General features: G+C 37.9%; 1 protein-coding gene across 2 annotated transcripts; it reads left to right on the top strand.

The window, feature by feature from the left end:
• Positions 1 to 5,970: 5,970 nt before the first annotated feature.
• cop1 (COP1 E3 ubiquitin ligase) lies at positions 5,971 to 20,406 on the top strand. 2 transcript variants are annotated; one of them, XM_027133216.2, is made up of 20 exons: positions 5,971 to 6,575; positions 7,270 to 7,329; positions 7,442 to 7,539; positions 8,974 to 9,038; positions 9,315 to 9,434; positions 9,980 to 10,048; positions 10,135 to 10,194; positions 10,284 to 10,384; positions 11,354 to 11,411; positions 11,548 to 11,662; positions 13,369 to 13,504; positions 15,039 to 15,182; positions 15,420 to 15,528; positions 15,798 to 15,879; positions 15,986 to 16,102; positions 16,768 to 16,885; positions 17,053 to 17,177; positions 17,489 to 17,649; positions 18,285 to 18,329; positions 19,399 to 20,406. In XM_027133216.2, exons 1-20 carry the CDS (start codon positions 6,307 to 6,309, stop codon positions 19,414 to 19,416), a joined length of 2,070 nt encoding a protein of 689 aa, XP_026989017.1. In that variant the 5' UTR covers positions 5,971 to 6,306; the 3' UTR covers positions 19,417 to 20,406. The 2 variants fall into 2 exon arrangements, with proteins under 2 accessions (XP_026989017.1, XP_026989009.1); XM_027133208.2 differs by having other exon boundaries at positions 5,972 to 6,575; positions 11,351 to 11,411.
• Positions 20,407 to 27,822: the final 7,416 nt, after the last annotated feature.

Genomic DNA, 27,822 nt, shown 5'->3' with positions numbered 1-27,822 from the left:
AGACTTGGCTCTGTGATGGCTCTCTAGCCCATGGAAAGGCAAACCAGTTCTTTGAAGGCTTGCCAGTGGAACTTCGAACCAGCACCAGCACTAGCTCTGAACCGGTACCCAGTTCTTTCTGGTGGAAAGGGGGCACAAGTACTCTATGCTGAGTTTTATCACATGGCTTTAAAGTATTTAAAACACTGGTAGGATAAGTATCCTTGTACTTTTACAAATAGGTTATAATATGGGAATATTAACGAGGAAAATCCCTTCTAGAGGGGTTCTAACTTTACAACCTAATATCATCCTAATTTATAAAGCTTGTTGAGTACATTGGCCTCATGTTAAAAAGAAGTCTGATCAGAGTTCTAAGCTCAACAAGATATACAATGTTTGAAATGGCAACGCTGGTGTGCTCGTCTCTAATTGAGCCATGAAACTGACTTGCGCTTCATCAGTAAAACTTATCAAGAGATATTTGTTCCATCTCACTGGAAGTTGAGCAAGTGTTAAAGTAGCTAAGTCAAAGTTAGGAAAACAGCATACTTTGCCAAAATAAATGCCAAAGAAGGAGCATTAACCTTGATGAAGGTTCATTTTGTCTATGACTCTCTGTCAAAATAATGTACTGGACTTTACACATTACTGCATTCAATACATACAGTACACCTTAATGCATTTATCAAAACAAACAATGGCAACTGTTTAATTGCAGTCCATTATCTGACCAAACACCGGCCTACTGTATTGTATGTCACACTGTCATACTGTGTCCGAACGTTACCCAGACCTTAGACTATGTCAGCCCAATGACTATGACAGGATTTTCTATTTGTCTTGGTTGAAATTGTTTAGGGAAATGATATTTTATGCAATGGCACATATAATTTATTGACCACAGTTAGAATTCATAATTTATGTTATAATATACTCAATAAAAAGAAGAAGAAGAAGAAGAAGAAGAAGAAGAAGAAGAAGAAGAAGAAGAAGAAGAAGAAGACCTTGGAGGTCTGATCTGAAAAGAAAAGGAATTAAAGACAGAATACTTGTGTTTGAACAAGAGGGAAGGAAGTGAACAGTGAGGTTTCAGGGGGCTGAGGTCAAGAAGTTTAAGTATTTTGAATGTGATGGTTAGTTCGGAAAAGAGGTGAAGAGGCGAATTTAGGTGGGTTGGAGTGGGTGGAAAAAAGTGTCAGGATTGTTGTGTGACAAGAGTGTCAGCAATAATCAAGGGATATTTTATACATGACAGTAGTAAGAGCAGCTCTGCTGTATGGGTTAGAGACTGCTGCAGTGATGAGGACGTTGAGGTTCTCTTTAGGAGTGATGAGGATGGACATCAGAGGGACAGCTAAGGTTGGCTGTTTTGGGGACAAGTTCAGAGAGGCTAGATTGAGATGGTTTGGACATGTACAGATGAGGGAGCATGGGAGAGTATATTGGTAGAAGGTTGTTGGAGATGGAGCTGCTAGATAAGAGGTCAAGAGGAAGGCAAAGAGGAGATATATGGATGTGATAAAGAAACACGCAGGAGTTTGAGAGAGATGAGAGTTGAGGATGCCGAGGATAGAGTTAGGTGGAAACAGATGATTCGCTGAGATGACCCCTAACGGGAAAAGTCCAAAGTAGAAGAAGATTATTACTCAATCATTTTAAAGGCTATAATGCAGGCATTCTAAGAGTAAGCTTAAGCTTTTCTATGGGTAATGATGCCCCCAACTGCACAAAGAGAGAATTTCAGGAATGGATGAGTATGTCTATTATCAGAACAAACAAAATCATTTATAATGCTGTTCTCAGTAAAATAGGTGTGAAGTAGATATTTTCACTTCCCTGGAAAATGTTGTGCTACATGTATATTGTTTATAATCATTTACTGCTTTGTGATTTTGTGTTTTTCAGTTTATGCACCCACCATATCTTAGCAACGGAATACTTTTATTAAATGTGTGTTAGGTGATTCTTACCTGTGTCTTAATACCACCAGCTTTTAGTGAGCCAGAAAGTGCTGGTGGAGCCACTCACTTTTGGAGTATAATTTTGACCTTGCTGAAAAGTGCAGCTGAGAAACAAAACAGCCCAGAGCTCTGAGTGTTCTACAGCCATACACATCGGGTTCTACATCGGTGCCAACACCCAGGATCAAAGAAAACTTAGACACTGCCATGGAAGCCTCCCCACTCAGAGATATCTTAAAAGCCCCTTGCCAGAAGCTCACCAAGATTAGCTGTGCTTTTATCCAGGTTCAGTATCTGAAGGACTGCTGTTGGTGGTCGCTGGTGGAAGAGTGGGACACAGACCAGTCCATGATTGACTCCTGACATACAGTATTTACACTTGTCAGCACTGTTTCTGTTTATTGTCTTTTGTGTATTGTTTTTTTGTATTGTCTTTTGTGTGCACTGTCTTGCCTGTCTTGTTTGTCTTGTCCTGCACTATTTGCACCAGGTTGCACAGATGCACTTTATGTGGCTAGGACTAGCTTACTGAGTCCTTATAGCTCTGTCTTTGTTTTATGTAGCACCATGGTCCTGGACAAATGTTGTCTCATTTCACTGTGTGCTGTAACAGCTATATATGGTTGAAATTACAATAAAAACTTCTTGACTTGACGACCTCAGTCCACCAAAGCCTCATTAAAGGTGAGGTTAGATGTGTGCATAGGAAAATATCTACTGATAAGGTAATGGTCTAGTGAAGGGTAGTACCTGCATCACTTCTGCACACATTTTAAGAACAAAGTATTCAGGGTTTAGGAAAATATTACAACTAGTAATAGGTAGTGTTTCCTTTTTTCCATTTGAAAAATTACGGGAAGGTACTCCTCTGAGTAATCACCTGATCACCTGAGCTGAAAGAAATTGTGATGGACCAGAGCTCTATGTTGCTCTTACAAACATTAGGTGAGCTTTATTGAATATTAATGATTATTTCAATTCATATCAATGTTTTCCATCTGCAAACAAAATGTCTGGTGGAGCATTTTAATCAAACATTTCAAAAGTCTGTCCACAAAGTTACTTGAATGTGGGCGCAAAGTTTTATGTTATTTGGGGGCAGTTGCTGTTGAATTCTTCTGACTTTTCTGTCCCTTTTGTTCAGCATCACAGTCATGTCAGACATCTGGGCTGGGGCAGAGAGAGAGAGAAAGAGAGAGAGAGAAAGAGAGAGAGAGAGAGAGAGAGAGAGAGAGAGAGAGAGAGAGAGAGAGAGAGAGAGAGAGAGAGAGCTAGAGCTTAATCTTTACCTTGAATGGGGGAAAAGTCTCATGTTAATGAAAGCCCCTTTTGGGTTGATTTACATTTAAAGTGCTGAGAATAAAAGTGAGCACGGAGCTCTGCTGAAATTCCACTTGCTTCTGAAGCATTCTCCCACACCTATACACACCTACAGTATGTATTAAGTACATTATTATTCATTTATACTGCATTATGTAGCAGGGAATCTGCAATAGAAAGTTCAAATCCAAACCTGCTTTAGATGGGGAGCTCTTCTGGGGTGTCTGCTAGAGACATGGAGACTAACATGACACATTACAAGCCAGTTGGCCTATGCTGTATGACTTCCTTTGACACTTACACTGATATATACTGCCTAAGCACCGACATTCTCGTGAGCTTTAACAGAACTACCTCTTGTGTAGTGAATACAGGCAATTTGTTAGCCACTTTTTTTCTTGTAGTGGAGCAATAATTCTAGCTATCAACCCATCTTTCATGTAGCTGATTAGAACTCTCACTCCTGATGGATTTCTGCCAATTTCGGTAGACGTGGTGCCAAAGGCCCACATTTATCCCATGGTAGTAAGGAGGGGAGCAACGCTTCACAACTCAAAATCTGATGCCTCCTCCTTGTTTATGTGATCAGATGTCAGTGAATCTGTGCAATACATATTCTTATATTCCCATCAGCAAGTTGAAGACACAGTCCTGAACACAGGAGTCCCAGATTATGTGCCTTGTATTTTTTCAAATAGAAATAGCAAATAGCGTTTATTTTAGCGTCTCTCAGTGCACTGTCCAGTTCCTCTTAGCTTTCCTACAATGACTGCATAACAGTGGAAAATATCTGGCTACATTAAAACTCAGTCATAGCAGGGTGCCACAACACAGTGAGCAGTGTCACACCAGGGGTGCATAAACTTTCCTGAAGGGAGCAAGGCACCTTTGTCCACCACATTCCCCAATGAGATCAACTCAGGATAAGCTCTTTTACACTGCTGTGCCATAAGACTTCCCCTTAAGAACCCATGCAGGCTGCTTTACTGAAATGGGCCTCTCTAAGCTTTCTGTTAGCATTCCATTTAGCAAAAAGAACTATAGGTCTTGGGTATAAGCTCTCCTTGCATGTGTTATTGGCCAGATAAATCTAGAGTGACTTAATGATTGATCCAGGACTTTCATTAAGTAATTGATTCAGTTTGCAACAGTCCATGGAGTTGAACCGGGTAAAAATTCTTGTTATTCCTATTATATCCTATTAATATTCTGTTCTTACTATTTTAACTGGACAATTGACTTTTCTTCATCAAATCATTTGTTTTGAGAGCAAGTCAGGAGGAAGCCTAGACATTACTGTGACATGCCACACTATGTGTAGCGTCTTCTTCTTATGAGCATCACTAAGAGATCTGCCACTCCAAGTCTGCACTACTGCTACCTGGGCAGGTCAGTGCACCTTCTCCAGATTCAACTATTTTAACATCATCCTTGCCAGTGGTGTCATTGAGCTAGTCATCTTCACACAGTTTCACATGTTTGCTCATGATATTTTGACATAGAGTATACAGGTAATTCTCTGTGCCCCTGGTTAGGACTGAAATAAATAAATAAATTCGGACACAAGGCCTCAGACTGAGTGTTGCAAGTAGTAATTATGGTCGTGCTGAAACTGCAAGTGTGATTTTCCATTTAATAGTCCTGAAAATAAGAAGTCGTGAAGCCACAGCTGGATAGAGTACGTATATGTAGAGTTAATCAATTGCAGGCTTGTGGGACAAACATGAACTGTCTATTAATTTAGACTGGTCATTTGATCAGTTCTACTTACTAATAAATTTAAATTTAAAAGAAAAATCCTGACCTTTTAGCCACAGTAAATTAATATTCTCTAAAGCCTTGTTAGTCTGGATGTCCTGTGGTGATCTGACCAGCCAATTACAGCTACAGGCCAAGGTACCGGCAGGTTTCAAACAAAAGTAGTTATTTTCTCATCTGATTTAGCTGACAATATGAGTAGTCACATTAAACACATTTGTCTGTGAAATATGACAATATTGTGATGTAGTTTAAGAATAAAAGAGTTCACAAAATGTCCAGAATGGTTACAATTAGTTTGTAGTTATATAAATGGATATGCTGCAAAGATATATTGTCAATTAAATGACTGGTTGGATCCTCTTAATGTTATAAAGCTGATGCAGGAGTGAAGGAGTCAGTTTGGCAATGAGAAAGAACAGTCTAAGGTTTCCACAAGGTTGTGTACAGTGACAGATGGTGAGAGCTGAGAGCTGTCCAGGAATATCACAAGATCCTAACGAGGGATTGCATCTCCTGGGATCAACTGCATTTCAGTTTTGCTGGGATTAATTTTACGCTGATGAACTGTTATCCAGGATGAGATCCCAGCAGAACCGTGAGAACCACGATACTCATGTACTCAGAAAAAGAATGTGTCATCAAAAAAAGTGATAACATGAGAGAGGGTATAAAAAGCATAACAGAAGTGGACCAAAGACCAAACCTTGTGGGACACCATTGAAAAGTCTACAAAGAGCAGATATGGATCCCCTCCATGTCACCTGATATGATCATTCTTACAGATAGTAAACAAATGATTAATTTTGATGAATTTTAAGACTCTTATGGTAGTCTGTACCAAACATATTACAGGTATCAAACACTTTACATGGAGAACGAAACACATTTGTCTCCACACCACACGATGGGAGTCTAATCTTGTCTGTACGGCTCGTCCTTGAACGTCTTCTTCTGCGGTGGGTTGAAAATGTATAGAAAAAAAAACAAAAACGTTTCAGATTGTCAACAAACATCGTTGAAGTAACAAACGCTCTGGTTTGGTTGCGCGCTCAGTTCCCACCTTTAATGACAGCTCTGTACTGAACGCGTTAAACCAGTACAAGTGCTAAAAACTAATGTGACAATTCAAAGCTGAGTTTTTGTGTGTTAACTGACAAACATAAAGCGGTTAGCTAGCTAGCATTAGCTGCCCGGATGCGGTGAAATCGCCTCGGGAAGCTAACGGCAGCGCAGATATTTGCTACGGGCCTCGAGAAGGAGTTCAGAGACAGAGGCTTGAAAGATGTCCGGCTGTCGGCAGCAGCAGCCCGGTGGTGCTTCGGGATCTGTGCCGGGAACGAGCTCTGGGAGCTCCGCTAATGCTAACGTTGTTAATAACGGGGGAAGCAGCGCTAATGCTAATGGAAATTGTATTTCTTCACGAAGTCTCGGATCTGGGAGCGAAACGCAGCTACTGAGACCCAGTTTATCCGGCGCCAACCACGGCAAAAAAAGACCTCTATATAATGGGCTTATAAATCCCTATGAAGATAAGAGTAATGACTTTGTGTGGTGAGTATTTAAACCGGATTAAATCGAGTCCACACTTCGCTTCTTAGCATTTAGCCGCAGCAGCTAGTCAGCTAATGAACTAGCTCAGCTCACTGCCTACAACTCAGCTAACTTATCGTGTGATTTGTATAAAGTTCTGTTGTTTTTGTTCTTACTACAGTGAACGTAAAACGTGTATTTAATATGTATGTGTGTGTGTGTGTGTGTGTGTGTGTAAATAGCTATTGAATATTTTCTATTAGTTTTAAACCTTCAGCAGTGCCACATTTTATATAGTGCAAAACATCTTCCTCATTTCATGTCACTTTTTTCTTCAACCCCAAGTTTAAAACATCCAGTTTGGGAATTTTATTGTTTTAAATACACAACAAACACACAGATAAACGGTAAGGTTGTAATTATGCAGTTAAACATCATCTAATCCATGACTTTGTAAGTTGTGAGTGAGTTGTAAAGTCCAGTGGACTGTGATGTTTATATCAGATTAAGTGAACATACAGTAGTGTGCAGCTCATATCATTCCCTCCTCAGCTGGAAAAAAGGTTGGAAAGCTGCTTAATCTGCATGTCGGGTCAATATCTTTCAGATCTGGAAGAGAAGGATGGGGTTTAACACAGGACTTTTATTTTCTTTAAAAGCTTTTAGTATGTATGGATGAAAAATGAAACGCTTACTCTTAAATTCTGTGTTTCAGTCCCATATGTTTCGACATGATCGAGGAAGCCCATATGACTAAATGTGGTCACAGTTTCTGGTGAGACTTTAAAAACTATTTTTTATTTACATTTCTTGGATATAAAGAGTACGATTGGTGAAGATTCACTTTTAAAATCGATTTGGAGTTGATTCTTGCCTTTTCTTTTCAGTTATAAATGTATACGGCGGAGTTTAGAGGACAGCAACAGGTGCCCGAAATGTAATTATATTATTGACAACGTAGATCAGCTCTACCCCAACTTTTTAGGTGAGTGCAAACTGTATTAACACAGAGCTTTATTTTCCTCTTAGTAAACTCTTTTTACTTTTTAATGGTATATATTTTTGCAGTTTTTTTTATTTAGCCCAGTTCCCTATGTCCCATAAAGTACGAAGAAGTAAGAAGGTGCAGAAAAGCTGCCTGAGTCGTGTGAGCTAATGTAACACACACATAGGAAAACAGCAGTTTGGGGTTATTCTTTAATGTCCAAAGAGACAATTAAAGAGTCCATAGTGCCTCATGAATATTATTGATAAAGCCAGTCAGAGATGGAAAGAGAGGTTTTAGCCCTAAAAAGATTGTGTTCTTGTTGGAGGAGGGTCAGCCACTATATTTACTGGTGGCATCAGGGTCCTGGTAGTGCAAAGTTCTGAAGCGGTGGCAGATTGCAGGATGATCCTTTTCTAACGTGACACATTGTGTTTGTGCCCTAGACTAAAAGTCAGTGAATCGTTATACCATAATCATGATGGAGAAATTTATTTTCCTCTGTTTCACCAGTATCATCATTTACAATCACGATTCAGAAAAGACAACCAGTTATTTGTGCTTTCCTTATAAATGAATCCGCCTAGTATAAAGGTTGCTGTTACACCAACAGCCAAATCTCAGACTGTGTGTGTAAAGTAGCTTGATTCTGAACCACCTTTGAAGTTAAGTGCCATATAATAATGATAAGCTGCTTTCATTGGGTTTACTTTATTATGTTCTACTAGAAATACAGGCTCTCGTGTGAACACATTCTAGTGTTTTGTCGTTGGTTAAACAACAGTTCATTGTCATGCTAGATTGTGTTTAAGAATCCATTTTGATGATTATTTGCAAACTTGCAGACTGTGTTGACTTTCATTTGTTATACCAAAAACAGGTCACGTGCGTCTGTGGAAAACCAGTCATATATCATGTAGCTGAATTCTGGCAAATGGCCAAAAGGCAAAAATTACAGAAACATAGGTCTTGACCAAAGTTGGGATTTCCTACCTGTCAGCATGCTTTGACACCTCAACTTTAGATAAACTCTGTATGGTGAAACACAGCAGAAATGACCTGGGTTAGGTAAATAAGATACCAGTTTAACCAAACGCGCTGTGCATCAGTCAGACTCTTTAACCATATTTTAATTACCACTTTGTTGGCTAAGTGTAATCTCAGTCTCATTCAGTACATGGCAGGCTTGGGTGAAGTTGTTGGTTATATGCCATAGTGTAATGAACATAGGTCTAATAGATTCAGTTTGCAAAATATCAGCTTTTACACGATCTCTGGCACATGCCCCATTACTTACAATGTAGTGCATGTTTTCAGAATAGCATAAAATGTCCACAGTTCACCATGTTTTTCAAGGCTGCCACCTGTGTGTGGCGAAATATAACTTGAGGATAGCAGTGTATGCAGCATGGCTGATGTTCTACTGTTTTGCAGTTAACGAGCTGATCCTCAAGCAGAAACAGCGTTCCGAAGAGAAGCGACTAAAACGGGACCACCCTGTAAGTTTGCATGAGCACGTTTGTTCCAAAACAGAAGCCGAGTTTGTTTGTTATATACTGCATATACTGAACAGTTTTATTATTTTAGGCTGAAATTGCTACTGAAAACTAAAAGCATAATTTACATATCTATATGACCAATTATTATGCATAGTAATATTTATGATTATCGTGTGTGTGGTAGTGAATGTGAATAAAAATCTGAATGAATAATGCATTGCTTTGTATTTGAATAACATTATATGTAATTATGTAACGAATGTGCTGTGTTTATAGAATGGAACCAAATGGCAGTTTTTCCAAGATGTTCTTGGCACAGATCAGGAGCATCTGGATTTAGCAAACGTGAACTACATGTTGGAACTGCTGGTGCAGAAAAAGAAGCAGCTCGAAGCGGTCAGTATAGCAATTCTGAAATGGCCTAAAGGCATTTGAATGTTGTATTACGAGACTAGGTTTAGGGACCTCATCTGAACTGATGACCTAATTAGTAGGCGGTGAAACGGACAAATTGATGTCTTAAAGATCTCCGTAAATGAAAATGAGGTGACACGTTAGCAGTGCATTCACTTTTAACTGTATTCTTTTGGGAAATGCTTTTATGCAAACAGACTGTAAATGTACAGAGCTGTACAGACAAGTTCATCTCATTAATAATTTCAAATATTGAAATGATGTATATTGCAATATATTACAGTCTCTCCCAACTTGATTAAGAAATGAAAAATATAAATTCCCAAACCGTTTCCTAACAACAGAAATACCATATCATGCAGCCCTACATGAAATCCAAACAAAAGCATAGAGCAGACCATTTAAAGCTTCCTGACTTTGGACAAGGCCCCAACAAAGAGTCCCCAACAATTCCCAGCTTTATCACTAACATGGAACCTATATTTCATTGTCAATAAAAATCATTATGGATGTGTTTGTTTCTACAGGAATCACAAGCAGCTCAGCGTCAAATCCTAATGGAGTTCTTGAAAGAAGCTAGGAGGAATAAGAGAGAGGTTGTTTGGCTTTCACATACAGTACATCCTTTAGTTTGCAAAAATAGCAGAAACATAACAGAAGGCATTGTTCTTTTCTTGCATAGCAACTGGAACAGTTACAGAAAGAACTGAACTATTTGGAAGAGGATATAAAGAGTGTTCAGGTAAATTGTAGCTGTTATGGAATGGCATTATGTTCATTCTTTGAAAGTTGTACTAAATATAAGCTTGAGATTGTTTATGCTTTCTTTAGGATATGAGTGGGCTATACTCACCAGTTATGGATATAGACTCCAATTTGGACAGCACGGTTCCCCAGTTGTGTCCCGGAGACGCACATTCTCCTGCACCCAGGTAAAGGCCAAGAAAACTGAACTAAAGCCCGATGGCTGACTTGTGCATGATCTCAAGATATTTAAACAAAGACAGTGACAGTCATGAGTAAACATGCCAAAATCGTATTTATTTAAAAAAAAAAAAATCGTAACACCTCCCGTGAAGCCGTGTATATTTTTCTGCATGAAATAACATGCTAGGATACAGAGTGATGCATGTCAGAGAAGGGATACACAGGGTGTTGCATGTCAGAGAAGGGATACACAGGGTGATGCATGTCAGAGAAGGGATACACAGGGTGATGCATGTCAGAGAAGGGATACACAGGGTGATGCATGTCAGAGAAGGGATACACAGGGTGATGCATGTCAGAGAAGGGATACACAGGGTGATGCATGTCAGAGAAGGGATACACAGGGTGATGCATGTCAGAGAAGGGATACACAGGGTGATGCATGTCAGAGAAGGGATACACAGGGTGATGCATGTCAGAGAAGGGATACACAGGGTGATGCATGTCAGAGAAGGGATACACAGGGTGATGCATGTCAGAGAAGGGATACACAGGGTGATGCATGTCAGTTGCAAATTCTTCATAAATAATCCAACACAAAGTTGGAGAGACACAATTGTCAAATGTTTTTGTCTAATGTAGCATTATAATGGAATTCGGAGGCCCAAACGTGTTCCAACATGACTGTGCTCTTCTGCACAATGCTGTACAAAGAAAATGTCATTGAATTGAACTTCAGGGAATTTTCAAAATTGCATATCGTTGTCCTTTTAGCAAACATGTAAAGGTTGTTTTATGACACATAAAAGTGACGCATCAAGTAGCATATTTCCCAATACAGTAAAAATCAAAGGCTTAAACAAAACAAGTTATGGATGACAGGACAGCATCTGAAGCAAATATATAATCAGCTCTGTAATCAGACATATTTTCAGATGAACTAAGGGGGGAAAAAAATGCTTTTTTTCCAGCAGTAGCATGATTGAACCCACAGAGTATATCCAGCCTCCCCAGTTCGGCGGAAACTCGCAGGTAAATAATGCTAATAATGCTAATCTAATAATAAAAGCCTTTCTGTCAGTATTATGTAATTCTTTTTTTAGATTGGAGTTTTTTTTCACCGCAGAATATTATTTTTGTGTCATCGTTTTCAAATGTGTTTAAAAAGGGCAAAAGACAGACATCGTACAACAGCACGCTGGCCTCTCGGAGGAAGAGGTTAACAGCACACTTTGAGGACCTGGAACAGTGCTACTTTTCCAACAGGATGTCACGCATCACAGGTGAGCACGCTTAGTTCTTAAAGCTCCAGTACACTTTGTACAGTCAGTGCCAGAATTATTGGCACCCTTGGTAAAGATGAGTTTAAAAAATGGCTATGAAAAATTTCATGAACAATTGTCTTACTCTGACAGTGAAAGTGTGAATATTTAAACCTTTAATTAAACTTGTGTTAGTCAATAAAAAACCATCATTAATTATTTTTTATTTTTAAAAAATAAGCAATTTTGATTGCATGGCACAAATCAGAATATTTTTATTAGAACAGTATTTAGGCATGTCATGATAACTACTTTTGTTGGATGATTTATTGCCGCAGAAATAATTGTGATTATTATTGCCATTTTTAAACCATTTTATGCCATTGATAACTTATAAACAAGAAATAAGCTATAAGTTAGATGTAAGTTACAACAAGCAGAACTAACTAACACTTAGTCTCTTTAGAATTCCTTTAAGAGTGTCTGTGACCATAACACAAGTGCATGTTCCCGACCTTGTTTACGTGGGCTGTATGCATACTCATTGGGATAGAATAAACATATCAGATATGGAACAGAACTGGATAAAACCTGTACAGACATCACCAATGTCACATGATTTCCTGACACCAATGTCATCAGCTCTCTACAGACTGGTCTCTTTGTAAGAGTGGCCAGGCTAGCATAAAGCATGCTGGGAGTTTGCTAGAAGACGTAACAAAATGTGATATCTTTTGGCAAAAGGATTTGTGTTCTGAAGACACAAAAGATGTTTACTGAAGGGGCAAACATTATGATTGGTGCAAATCAAATACAGACCAACAACCTGCAACACCATTCTACCATCAAGCATAGGATTGCTCTGGGATGCTTTTTGGCAGGAGGACCTGGAAACCTGTTAAAACAACATGAATGGAGCCAAAGAGAGCTGAGAGTCCAGTCAGCCAGAGAAATACATTTTGGGTGAACACTTAGGTTTCAGCAGGACGGTTAATTAAAGCACAGGGCAGAAACTACAGAGGAATATCTTGAGGGGGAAAAGCCCAGACTTCAATTGATCAAATTGAAATTCCATGACATTACTGAAAATATGCACTGAATAATGGAACATGTGAAAATCAAAATGTGCAAAGCTCATTGAGACAAATGAGGCAAGTCAAAGCTGTAATTTCTGCTGAAGGGCAACACACCAAATATTAATGAACCTGTATGTGTGTATACATGCACTATTCTCTTTTATTATGCAGTTATTCAATCAGCAAATCATGGTAAATGCAAAAACTACAGGTAATGTTCACATCAGAATGAAGAAAAAAAATGAGAGAGGCTGGTACCAGATTAGCTGGTTTGTGTATTATAGAAATTGCTGATCTGTGATTTTCACACACAGCATTGTCTGCAGTTTAAATGGTACAAAAAAACATTCTGCGAATATCAGCTCTGTGGGTGGAAATGGCTTGTTTGAGGTTCAGGGTAGAATAGTTAGATTGGTTCACTCTGCCAGGAAGGTTATAAGAACTCAGTATTTAGTCAGCACAACTCTACAAACCTTTAGGTGGATTAGTTACAACAGCAGATCACATCAGTTTCTTGTCTAAATAATTCAGATAAGCTCTCTCTCTCTCTTTCTCTCTCTCTAATATATATATATATATGTTAGATTATATGACTTATTTTGCCACTATCTCTTGTGTGTTTAAATATAAGCCTTTTCATACTCTTTACAGACGACAGCAGAACTGTTAACCAGCTGGACGACTTCATGGAGTGTCTCTCCAAATTCACACGTTACAACTCTGTACGTCCTCTGGCCACCCTCTCATATGCAAGCGACCTTTACAATGGTTCTAGTATTGTTTCTAGGTAAGTCTTTTTACATATGACCATTGAACAGATTTGTTTCAGGACATTCCTGGTGCAAAAAAAAACGCAGCTAACAAAAATGGCAAAACTTGGCAGTTCTTTTCAAAGTAGTTAGAAGGAGCCCTTTATGGGAATAATAGCATCATTAAATGGTATAAAGCATAATATATCGAAAAAACTGAGGACCTCCTCCTCTGAGTGGGTTCCTCCTTAGAAGCAACTGAAAGGAACTGAGGTACCATGAGCATCTCTACAAACAATATGCAAATATTAAAAAAACTCTGGTGCAAAAAAATTGATTCAACTGCAAAAAATTTAATTGAACCTTAGATTTTTATTTATTTTTAATTGTTTAGCCATAATTAGTGCCATGTAAGAAAGGGAAGGGGTGGAGATTTCATTCGAACAACACCACCCCATCTGGGAAGTGAGTGCTTTGTTAGAAAAGGGAAATACGTGACCTCATCAGAAAGGAGGATTATGTAATAATATTGAAGCAAGAAATGAGCCAAAACTTTTGACTGGTTCTTCCAGCAGGACAATTATGCTAAACATACCATCAATGCTGTTACTGAAATGAACATACTGAAGTGGCCAATACAAAGCTTACCTCATTGACCCAAATAGGTTATACTTGGTTACCACTCATTCTACTGGAGAAATGGGCAAGAAATTCATTAAACTATTGTGAGAAGCTTGTGCGGGGCAACCAAGGTTCGATTTAAGTTAAGCAATCACAAAATGACAACAATGCTAACAGTGTATGTTATGAAATGTTTGAAACTGTAAAAATCTGATATAGTAAATAAACGGCTAAAAATATTCTTGGGCAAATAAAGTGGAGGCAAAAAATAGGGGGAAAATATTTGGAATACATGGCGTCGTAAAAAATGTTTTTAGCCTGTGTATATGTACACTTGAGCTCTCAGTTGTGTAGAGATTGCATTGTGTTTTTGTTTTTAACTTAAACTGAAGTTAGCTCTTGTTACATTTTTTCTGGGTTCAAAGTCAGTGACTGTCTCTGGATTTATATAGCACATAAGCAAGTCTTCAAATGTTAACAATAGTCTCCCATGTATTCAGTAACAAATCCAGATAAACCCGCTTGTTTGTAAAAGTTATATTTTGAATAACACTATCAATTTAAATGAGTAGAAAATATGATCAGAGAGCGCATATAAGGAAACTAATTTACTCTTGGGGCCAGTTTAGTGTGCTCAGTTAACCTACCTGCATGTATTCAGGAGTTGAAGCGACCCTCACATTCTTACCTTAGCTTAGGATTGTACTTTATTATAGAGAACTCTTTTACACCAAGAACTTCTTAACGAGGTTTAATCACAAAGTTAAGCTCCAGCTATGCTATGTTAAATAAAGGAAGTAAATCAGGATCTCAGTATCCGACTTACTGAAAGCGTATAACTGAAAAGCACATAACCATTCTGGTCCTCAAAACAAACAGGAGTGAGCACATAAAACTTGAATTACACTACAAGTCTTGCAACATCCTAACATTTATAACTTCTCTTTACAGCATTGAGTTTGACCGTGACTGTGATTATTTCGCCATTGCCGGTGTTACCAAGAAAATTAAAGTGTTTGAGTATGGAACAGTGATCCAGGACGCTGTGGACATTCATTATCCTGTCAACGAAATGACGTGCAACTCCAAAATAAGGTGCAGCAATTCTCTTAGTTCACGTGAAGATACTTCAATGGTACAGTGTCAAAACATAATTGATGTAAACCCATATTTCTCTCTCTCTCTCTCTCTCACATGCTCACTCACACTCTCTCTTGCTCTCTCACTCACTCTCTCTCTTGCTCGCTCCCTCTCTCTCTTGCTCGCTCTCTTTCTTTCTCGCTCTTGCTCGCACTCTCTCTCTCCCCCTCTCTCTCTTGTTTTCTCCCTCAGCTGTATCAGCTGGAGTAGCTACCACAAGAACCTGCTGGCGAGCAGTGACTATGAGGGAACAGTGATTCTTTGGGATGGGTTTACAGGGCAGAGGTCAAAGGTTTATCAGGTACATTACCAACTTAAATACACTATTCTGTATGCTTTATTGGTAAACTTTGGTGTTGAGTTCTGTGTTCAAAAGTATATTTTAATAAGCTGCTCTAGTTTAATTGTTGTATAACAGCACATACCGTAAGCAGAACAACATACCATCGATACAGTACCTTACAATGCAGTACTTTTTTTTTAAAGCTTTTGCATTAATCTTGCAATATTCTTCATTCCCTGTGTATATAAAATCACATCTAACTGAATTGTTCTGGACATTTCTTCTAGGAGCACGAAAAGAGATGTTGGAGTGTAGATTTCAACCTCATGGATCCTAAACTTTTGGCTTCAGGCTCAGATGATGCAAAAGGTTCAACTAATAATGCATTTAGCTCACGATAAGATCAGAAGATTACTAATTCAACAACAGTAAAACTATTATTTTAATTAGAATATTCTGTTTTACTTCCACACAGTGAAGTTGTGGTCAACTAACCTGGATAACTCGGTTGCCAGCATTGAAGCCAAGGCCAACGTTTGTTGTGTCAAATTCAGCCCAACATCTAGGTATCACCTCGCATTTGGCTGTGCAGGTATTGTACTCATTGGGTGTTTGTATGTATGTATGATGATTTTTTTTTTTAAACCAGGTTTGATCCTAATGTATAATAAATGTAGTTATCGTGTACTTTTGTATCCAAGCAGGGACAAATATGTAAGAGAATTTTCTTCAGTTTTCATCCTGCTAGAAATATATTTAAGGGTTTTCTGGCATAGAAAATAGTAAACTTTGGTGTTGAGTTCTGTGTTTAAAAGTATATTTTAATATGCTGCTCTAGTTTATGCTGCTCTAGTATTATTAAGTGGGTATGGATATTGAAAGAAACATTCTGGTATTACTTTCTAATGGACTGAGAAGGCATGTTTGCTTGATGCAAGATTTATACCTGATTTATTATTTATTTTTCCTCATGGGGATCTGAGCATTTTATTCTATTATTAGTGCAATAAAAAATACAGGATTGGTGCTAGATCTTGTGGTACCATGCACCAAGTTTCCAGTTTTTTTGTTTTTTTTTAACATATGTTGTGTATCCTTTTGTCTTACAAATCATTCTACGAGATTACATTGTACAGGAATGTTGTATTGTGTGGGTCAGATGATGTTACTGTAAACTGTCTCGTTGTGATAATTAATATAGTCAAGCCTTTCAAAATTCTAATGTTTCAACAAATTCTTCATTTTATGCATTTGAAGACCACTGTGTCCACTACTATGATTTGCGGAACACTAAGCAACCCATCATGGTCTTCAAGGGTCACCGGAAGGCGGTGTCCTATGCCAAGTTTGTCAATGGAGAAGAGATTGTGTCTGCGTATGTATTTGTATATCTAAATCTTACTTAAGCTAAGCCTTGATTACTATTTCTCAAACTTTAAACAAGCTTTATGTGAGACTGTAGTTGTTCACACTTGGGCAGATTAGAATCTGTCATGAACCATGGACATATGAATGAACAGCAATTACTGTGTTTTCCTTCAGCTCCACAGACAGCCAGCTAAAGCTATGGAATGTGAACAAGCCCCACTGCTTGCGCTCTTTCAAAGGCCACATTAATGAGAAGAACTTTGTAGGTTTGGCCTCCAATGGTGACTATGTAGCATGTGGTGAGTGAACCAGCAGAAGTTATATACCCCATAACACACCAGTTTCTAAGACTCAACTGTCCTCCTACCATTCTCTTTAACCTCCTGTCTACAGAATCCCAGAACAAGCATCGTCATTGTTTATGTGCCACATCCCTTCAAACTATGCCTTTTATTCTAGCGTCTCAATGACACACTGAAAAGCTTTTGGGATTAGTTTCCTATCTGACTTCCTTAGGATTGAGTAATACTTAGCGATAAGGATTTGTTTAAAGAAACATTTTATATGTATTTCTGCAACTTAATTGATGTTGTCACTTTACTGCTCGCAGGAAGTGAGAACAACTCCCTATATCTGTACTACAAAGGGCTCTCCAAAACATTGCTGACCTTCAAGTTTGACACTGTGAAGAGCGTTCTAGACAAGGACAAGAAGGAAGACGACACTAACGAGTTTGTTAGTGCAGTATGTTGGCGGGCTTTACCAGACGGGGTAAGGTTTATTCCTGCTCACATTTTTTTACTGAATCACCAATCAGGTTTATCAGAAGCATGTGTAACAGCAGATGGTGGCAGGTCGAAGCAGAGCCTTCCTGTTTTTAGAGTTTATTAAAGATAATTAAAGTCGATTTTATTTTATGTTTCTAATCATTTTTGTAAAGCTGTGGTTATTAAAAGGGATCTAGAATTTAGTCTCAACGGAAAAATGCTGTAACATGACTCCTTTGAACATCTATGAACATCTTGTGGACACTTTGCAATTTGAATTCTTATTATAAACAAATAAAAGCCCATGCTTATTAATAATATTTAAAAAATGCTGTGTGGAGAAAAGTCATTATATTGGTAATGGAATACACAAAGATAACAATTACCAGTTGCAGGTGTAATAAATCTTAAGGTCACTCACCACTAATCAGTGTTGTTTCCTCTAAAGCTTCAAAGTGTAGCAAATTTTGTTCACTAGGATCCATGAAGTAAATGGTGTATCTAACAGAATGCTAATCCTCTTAAAAACATCTTTCACACTGTGACTGGTTGTATAGTTTACGTGTAGATATGCATGTTAGACTGTGGCAGTAGTCTTGGTATTTTTCTGTTGTGACAAACATGTTTCTCCTCTCGCAGGAGTCTAATGTACTTATTGCAGCCAACAGTCAAGGAACAATCAAGGTATGCAATTCAATTAAGTATTCTACATGAGCTTTCTTATTTATAATCGTCCACATTTTATTTTCCATACAGTCTATAATATTATATTGCGATACTCCTTCTGTATCGAACGCCTCCATATTTGTTAATCTGGTTCAATTTTCCATACAGTTGAGTGTATTTTTGTACAGTACTTGATTGTGTCTTGTAGCTGCTGTGAATCATTGACATTTTCTGCACAACACACCTGTATTTTACATATTGTGCACTTTTTGAGAAGTGATAGTAAACTGATTTGTATATAAACAGCTAATCAGATTGCAGACTTGAAGATCCTGAAGTGTGTGACCTGGAATCGAACTTTCTCATTATACTCAAGTACATTGAAATTATTTATGGCTACTCTTCTAGAAAGGTAGAAAATAAGAATATAAAAGAATTCTAAATAATTAAATGAAGACTATCAAGAATTAATGATCAGTATAGTGCATTTGCACACTGCAGCCTTGTGTGTGCTCACAACATTTTTCTCAGACACACCTTATCATTCCACCTACAGAACTGTTGCTCACTTGATGTTTTTGGTATTTCACACCATTCTGTGTAAACACCAGCTTTTGGAATTCTTAAACCAGCCTTTCCGGTGCCAGCTATGCCACATTACAAGTTAGAGATGACATTTTTTTCTCCCTATTTTTATGTTTGTAGTGCACATCTACTTTAGCTCTTATGATTTTATGCACTATGATTGCTGCCACATGATTGGCTACTTGGGTAACCAGACCCTCACCTGATGAACCTAAAGTGTTTTGCCTGGCTGAAGGAAAACCTTTATATTAATGCCCTAGATTTGTTTATTTTATTTTTTTTTTTAGATTTCAGCCTCTGATGCCCTCATAGGCCCCAGTTTTGTACACATTTCTGGCCACATTCATGTTCTTGAAGTGCAATCTGACCACATCGCTTTTCAACAAAAAAATTGCAAAGTGAAAAGTCTTTCACTCACTTGCTCATTCGTTTTCAATACGTTTGGCTTATCTGTTTAGACATTTTGAACTGCTTCCTTACTCAATGTTTCTTCTTCTTAAAGGTACTTGAACTGATTTGAAGGTCTACTAGAAACGATCATCAGATCCTTTTTTTCAAACCTGGGGAATATTTCGAATGAAATGTGACTAAGCACAAAAGGAGGAAAACAAAGAAAAAACTCTGGATTTGGACACCCGTGTTTTCAAAAAAAAAAAAGAAAAAAAAAAAGACGCGTGTTCCAGGATCAGAACCGTTTGAGACCAAGGATAGATGCAGACATTTTTGTGGAAAAGTAAAGGATGACTCTTTGATTAAAAGTCTCTTTTAATTCAGTAAAATGCTGAATTAAAGGCATTAATAAAGACTGAGCCTTTAATAGGGGCGAATGTGACGCATTTTAGAGCTATGTGAGTACAAAGCCAAAGCACAAGACCAGAACACAATGAAATGCTTTTTGTTGTAAAAAATAATCAATCGCTCAATCAATCTTTTGAGCCTTTAGTATCCATATACTCTTTTCATTTGATACAGTGTCTATGAAATGTCTATAAATTTTCCACTCTGGTTGACCGATACCGCTGGACTCTCCAAAAAAAAAATACTGGGCCTTCTTCAGTTTTTATGTTGCTTATGTCACGGGACCTCAAGACTTGGCTGCCTAATGCAAATAAGGCAGATTTCCTTAAAATGCTTTGTGGAAAAGAAGATACTAAACTGATTTTTAACTTTAATGTCATTAGTTGCCATGACTTTCTTATTCTTTTCCCCCTAGTGGTCATAATTTTGTCTAATCTAGGGATGAATAAGGTGTTATGATGACACTATGTATTCTCTATTGGGATTATTTAACAGTCACCCAAAAACATTGCTGCTCTTTTTATCATTAAATTTCTGTACAAGTATTATTTATTTTTGTAATTTATAGAAACTTTGTGAACTTCACACCCAATTATAGTGTGTAGGTTTTTTTGGAGCTTGGACTTCTGTTGCGTCCCAATAATTCCCTTTTTGTGTATGCATTCTATGATTTTAACCCATTCATTTGAATGAATAAATGATTCTCTTTGCATCTTTGTATTGATTACTGATTATAGCCTTTTCAGGTAAGATCTTAAAGAGTACATGTGCTCTGTTTTGGCACTATTTTGTAAATGTGCATTGGAGTTTTATTTTTGTTTTAATATATTTTATTAGTTACTAAAGTACTGTTAAAGCATCTATATAAATTCCTATGTAACATCAAGAACTAAACACAATGTTGCCCTGGGTACGAGTTGTATAGTGTATATTACTTACCCTGTTAAGTAAGACTAAGAAGACTGGATTTGGTGGTAAGTCAGTTAGGTGGATGGTTTGTGGAGGAATATCCTTAGAGGGTCACACAGACCTTTCCATGCTAGCCAACAGTGCCCTTACTGCTGTTCAGGATGAAATCCTCAGGGCCATTGTTGGACCTTGTTATTTACAGACCTCCTGGACCATATTCTGAATTCCTCTGTGAATTTGCATATTTCATTTTAAACCTAGTTGTTTCTTTAGACAAGGCAGCAATTGTTGGAGACTTTAATATTCATTTTAATAAGTTAGAAGATCCTCTGAGAACAGCAGTTGTTTCCATCTTGGAGTCAGTAGGGGTTAACCAGAACGTAATAGGACCCACTCATAATGGAGGTCAAACTCTTGATCTCATTCTAACCCTCGGATTAAACATAGAAAATATAATGACAGTGTCTTAATCAGAAGCTATCTCTGACCACTATCTCATTTCATTTAAATTGCACTTCGGGCACGATATTTGCAATTTGCCATGTCACCGTGTTAAACATATATTTACATCTACTGATGCAGAGAGATTTACCATCAGTCTCCCAGAAGTATCATCTATGATTGGATCGCCATCTGATCCCACAGAACTTGATCAGGTGACTGACTATTTAGAGTCAGTGTTTCGCTACACCCTTGATGTTGTACTGTAGCTCCACTTAAAAGGAAAGTAATTAGAGAGAAAAAACGTGCACCCTGGTACAATGACAACACATGAACTTTAAAACAATCAGCTAGGAAATTAGAACATAAATGGCTTCAAATTAAACTATCGGTATTTCAAGGGGAAAAAACTGTCGAAAAGCTCTCACCATCTATTTGTAGCAGTAATGACTTTATGAATTATTTCATTGGAAAAATTGATAATAACAGGCATAACATTCAGACCATTAATTTAATACCAAACAAACTGATGGATAATATTTCTGTTTTTGATTAGTATTTAGACTCTTTTAATCCGCTACAAATGACTTCACTGATTTCTTCTTCAAAATGCATATTTGATCTCTTACCCACATGTTTCTTTAAACAGATAACACCAGTAGTTATTCAACCCATTCTAAAGATAATAAATTATTTTCTTAGCACTGGCTATGTGCTGAAATATTTTAAGCTAGCGGTTATCAAACCTTTGATTAAAAAAACTGACCTCGACCCAAGCCCAGCTGTCCAACTATGGGCCCATATCAAACCTCCCCTTTACCTCCAAGATCCTAGAAATGGTTGTACCTCAGCAGTTATGCTCATACCTACATAGGAACCTACCTACATATTCATGAAATGTATCGGTCAGGATTTAGGCCTCATCATAGCACAGAGACAGCGCAGGTTACAGTTTTTTTGGATTGCTTACACACTAAAATTAAAAGTAGTACACTATTAGCAAAACATTACACTCAAGAGGCAAAACATCAGCCCATATTTGCGCAACTATAAGCACATTGTCAACCTCACACTTGTTGCAAAACTCTACACACAGTGATTTGCAAAACACTAAACACACTTAACATACATTACACACAAAAATCTATCATGAAGTCACTTCCATGCAATACCAAAGCACTGACTGTCAAATTACTGCACCGTCCAACCAATCGGTTCAACACAGTCATCAGGTGTGCAAACACTTGTTTGCTTAATTGTAGACACACCAATCAGGTGTATAAGCACTATAATATACGTTTACCTTCTGCTCTATGTTTATGTTCTGTAAAGCTGCTTTGAGACAATTTCTATTGTAAAAAGCGCTATACAAATAAACTTGAATTGAATTGAACTTGAATTGAATATAAAAAGCAGCAGGTGAGTTCATGGGTCTTCAAGCACAATGTAAAGAGTCAGAGAAAGAGTAAGACGAGGAGGAGAACAAGGAGAACAAGAAGGAGGAGGAGGAAGTGGAGGAAGAGGAATCAACAGAGGAGGAATCAACAGAGGAAGTGATGGAGGCCATGCTGGAGGTAGAGGAAGAGGAAGACAATAAGGTGCTCAAAGAGGACCGAATCTGACAAATGAGATCTGCGCAACACATGTTGACCACGTTGTCAACCACGGCCTGACGCTGAGGGACGCTGGACTGCGAGTACAGCCAAATCTAAGCCGATATACAGTGGCAAGTGTGATAACATTTCGACTGGAAAATAGGTACAGTGTATTGTAAAAATATCATATCAACATCATATCTACACTGAACTACACAATTTTGCATGACACTGTTCTTCAGAGAGTTTTACGAATGGATGGAGAGGAGATCCAGCATGAGTTCATATATGTAGATGAGGCTGGGTTCAACCTGACGAGAACACGAAGGAGGGGAAGAAACATCATTGGCCTCAGGGCTATAGTCAATGTCCCAGGGCAACGTGGGGGTAATATAACATTCTGTGCAGCCATTACACAGATGGAGTCCTCCACCGCCATGTCCATATGGGCCTTTACAACACAGCACTCATACTTACATTCTTGGATCAATTGCACAAGATAACAGCAGCAAATCAAATCGATCATATGCAATACATTGTTGTTTGGGACAATGTGTCTTTCCACCGCTCTGCTCTGGTTCACAACTGGTTTCAGCAACATCCACATCTTCCACCATACTCTCCATTCCTCAACCCTATAGAAGAGTTTTTCTCGGCATGGCGGTGGAAGGTATATGATCTCAGTCTCCAGGCTGAGGTACCCCTCATCCAAGCCATGGAGGAGGCCTGTGACCAGATGGAGATAGCAGCAATGCAAGGATGGATTCGTCATTCACAACGTTTCTTTCCAAGGTGTCTTTCTAATGACAACTTTGCCTGCAATGTTGATGAAATTCTCTGGCCAGATGCAGCTAGGCGAAGAGACAATGTCTAGTTTTTTTTGTATTTTTAACTATAAACTTACAGTACATGTCAACATTTTGGGCGTGTTCACAAATAAATGAGTTTCTTCAGCCTGCAACATTGGGCTTGTGTAGTGTTTGGTGAATTTACATTATATTTGTACTTTATTGATGGTAGCCTACTCTAATCATAGGGAAGTAGAAGTGCTAAAAGTGTTTTAGGTTTATTACAGCAGAGTGTAACTCGTGCAAACAGAGTATAGTAATGTGAAACGTGTGTGTTTCATATGGTAACAAAGTGTGGTTTTTAAACAGAAGTGTATAATTTTTACAAGAGTGTTTAATTATGCAAGGGATCTGTAGTGTTTTGCTAATTGTGTGTGTGGTTGTGCTAATTGTGTGTAGTGTTTTGAAAACACGGGCCCTGTTTTGAAAATCATGCTTAAGCAATCCAAAAAAACTGTAAAGTTGTAAATTACCTGTTACTGGCCACTGGGTTGTAGGTTGGTGTTAAAGGTACAGCCCTCTCCTGGATCTGGTCTTATTTGACAGATGGATATCAGTTCGTAGATCTAAATGATGACAACTCTTATGAAACTAAAGTAATGTTCAGTGTTCTGCAAGGTTCTGTTTTAGGCCCATTGCTTTTCTCCCTATATATGCTACCCCTTGGTGCAGTTATTCATAAACATGGTATTAGCTTCCACTGTTATCCCGATGACACACAGTTATATGTTTCAGCTAAGTCAGATGTGAGTCACCAGCTTAATAAGACTGAAGATTGTGTGAAGGACATAAGACAGTGGATGCTTGCTTACTAACTTCCTCCTGCTTAACTCGGACAAGACAGAAGTGCTTTTACTAGGACCACAAGCAGTCAGAGGTAAGCTTTCTGATTACAGAGTAACTCTGGATGGTCTTTCTATTACAACCCCTGGCAAAAAGTATGGAATCACCCCGCTCAGAAGATGTTCATTCAGATTTTTAATTGTGTAGAAAAAAACAAGCAATATGCCACAAAACAAATTTCACTCAACAATCCAAACTTCTGGCTGAAGAAAACACTTAAAAAAACAAAGAAAGATAACTATAGTCAATTACAACTGTTTTTACAGATCAAACACAGGAAAAAATATGGAATCACACAAATCTGAGGAAAATTAAATGGAATCACCAAATAAAAACACTACTAGTACTTTGTTGCACCACCTCTGGCTTTTATAACAGCTTGAATTCTCTGAGTTCTACTGCTGGATGGAGTCTCATCGCCCGGTGGTCACCTTGCCAGGGATTGATCTGCATGGTCAGTCAGTGTCTCATGGGATTGTTGTGGATGGAGCCACCTGGAGACAGTCATGCCTTCTTTGAACCAATGTTGTGTCAGTCAGCTGTGTGGACTTTATCAGCAATATAAAGGTCTGCCCTGTGACGATGACCCATTAGTTCCTCAGGAGCTCTCGGTTGCATTATTATAAACTGTTGTAGAAAGGACATTATTTACATTTACATTATTTACTATAGAGTGTTGCCCAAATGAAAATGGGTTCCCTTCTGATTCTGGTTCCTTTCAAGGTTTCTTCCTCATATCATCTCAGTGATAGAGTTTTTCCTTGTTCATTAGGGATAGGGATAGACATAATATATTCATTTAAAGATAATATTCTTTAAATTAATTTTAAACTTTAATTGTATATATTCATTTATTTATTTTTATCTTTATATTATTCTTCTTATTATTAATATATTTGTTTATTTTTTTCTCTCTCTTCTGTTTCCATACTGTGTGAATTGTTAAAAGCACTATACAAATAAATTGAATTGAAAATTAAATTGATCATTTTGCCAGTAGGTGGCAATAATCACCCTATGTTAAAACGTGAGAAAGTCATGAAGTTTGTCATGTTTCACGCTGATGTGATTATGAATAAGGTAGTAGCAGTGTGAGAGTGAACAATGTCAGCAAACACAGTTTGCAATCACTGCAGAGTCCCTAAATGCAATAATTCAAGCATGTATACTTTCTTTATTCATGTCTCACTGATGGTGATGAAATGGCTTTGCTTTTCACTACAGTTTCTACATCAAACTCAAGTTGGAGGTCCTATGACTTGGTCTATCCCTGTGTCAGTGTGCCATCAACTTTCTGACAGGTCTCTCCCTCAGCACTGGAGACCCCAATGCCAGGAATAAAGGCCAACACCTTTAGCACTAAGCTACCACATCCCCTGTATAGGCATAACAATAGTCTCTTCTCCTTTGCCCCAAGGAGGATGCTATCAAATTAGCTTTGAACACATTACAGAAGTACCTAATTTGTAAAACTGTAATAGTAACTTCTCTACTCTGGTGCCTCTTTGTCCAGTGTCGTATCATATGACCATGTGACACAACCTTGCAGGTTTGCAGACATTATAACCCATTAGAATAGAAATATTTTTATCACAGAGGAGATGGTATTATACCTGATAAACAAATCCCATCTGAATAGGGTAGTATTTTTTATTTTATTAGTATTTTTTTATATCTCCTCTACTAGATGGTTACACTATGGAATTATGTTTTCAGGTTGTCATGCTGTCTGTCCGAGATATTCAAGAATCTCAAGAATAACTACAGTATTTAAGTGATTATAGGATTTATATGCAGTTATTTCCATAACCAGCATGTAAACTAATTAGAGTTTGCAAATGATCCAAACAGGGACAAAATCACAGCAAGATCAAATGTTTGTGAATAGTTTTTCTTCAGTAGCTTCCTGTTCATGTTCAAGTTGTCAGACAAGTTGTCTGGCTATCTATGATTTTGCCACTTTCCTGTTGTCTGTCTTTCTCTCTGTGTATCTGTCTTACTTTCATCTCACTGCTGTAGTGAATCATGAATGTGTTGAATATTTGGATTTACATGAAAGCATTATGACTAGCAGATGAACTAACTAGATTTTGGAATTGACCCAAACAGAGATAATATCAGATATCTTAATCGTCATGTTTGAAGTATATCTTATGTGTATTTGAGGCATTGTAACAAGGAGTAGATTTGTTGGCACTGGACACTTGGCGTGGAGTTCCATTTGCCCTTTTACCGTACTGTATGTCTAGAAAGCTCAAAAGCATATTTTTCATTGACAAGTTTCTTCCACACTGTTTATTCTCTTAAGAGAGAAGGCCATTAAAGAGGAAAACTATGAATGCTAAATAGTGACCTAATTTAGGTGCAGTGTTCCATGAAGCGCTGTGTAACAGTTCACAAATTACCAGAAATTAAAATGTCTGGCAGGTTGGAAAGAAAGACTACTGCAGCTCGTTCTGTTATATTAATACTGCAACTGCTGTGATAAACCTATGTTTATGTTTACAAAATGCAATAGAGTTGAAACAACTTGCATATGCAAGCTTTAATATTTAATCTTTAAAAAAAAAAAAAAAAAGCTGGCTTAGAGCATCTCTTAACAGAATATACGTTAAAATTTACATTTATTGCATTTAGCAGATGCCGTTATCCATAGCAACTTAAAGTGCTTTGAAATCTCTATTAATGAATACATCCTAAAACTTGTTTACTTGTTCATGGACTACGAATACTACACATACTTTATTGTGTAGAAAATTGGATTTTATTTTAAAATTATTCATTTAAAACAAGGAGTCTAAAGGCTGTCAAGCTGAGATGAGAGCTGGACTGATTTCACGCTATACCTTGAACTGGCAGTTAAATTCTGATACTTATTCTCTTCTTATTGTCTTCAGCTTTTCTTTGTGATGTGAACATCTCTGATGAATATATACATAGTAAACACAACATGCCTTAGATTTATCCCCACTCAAAATCAGATTGTGTGTGTTGATTTTCCATTTTGCATGCTAACAGATCATAAGAAATTAGATTTGTTGTGTTGGAAGTCAGCAGATCCAGTTTTGGGATATAATAAAATAAATGTGAGCACTGACATCTACATAAGTATCTGCATCTGTCTCTCCATCCACATAGAAGTAATATGCAGATCAGCTGTCTTTAGTGTTAACACTTCACTGGCTATATGCCATGTGCCAGCCCGCTTCATCAGTGTCCCCATTATTCCCATCCCCAAAGAACCAAGAATTACAGGACCTAATGATTGCCTCATGCTTTCCCACCTATAATCCATCACAGACCCTCACCTGGACCCTCTGCAGTTTGCCTACAGAGCCAACAGGTCTGTAGATGATGTAATCTGCATGAACCTATGCCAGGATCCTGTTTGTGGATTCCAGCTCTACAGGAGCTGTATTACAGGACAAGCTCTCCCAGCTGAGTGTGCCTGATTTCACCAGTACAGTATGTAGATCACAGACATCCTGACTG

The sequence above is a fragment of the Tachysurus fulvidraco genome, chromosome 1 (genome assembly GCF_022655615.1).
Source record: "Tachysurus fulvidraco isolate hzauxx_2018 chromosome 1, HZAU_PFXX_2.0, whole genome shotgun sequence".
Classification (NCBI taxonomy): domain Eukaryota; kingdom Metazoa; phylum Chordata; class Actinopteri; order Siluriformes; family Bagridae; genus Tachysurus; species Tachysurus fulvidraco.
The sequence above is the reverse complement of the archived record's forward strand: the minus strand, read 5'-3'. Positions and strand labels throughout refer to the sequence as shown.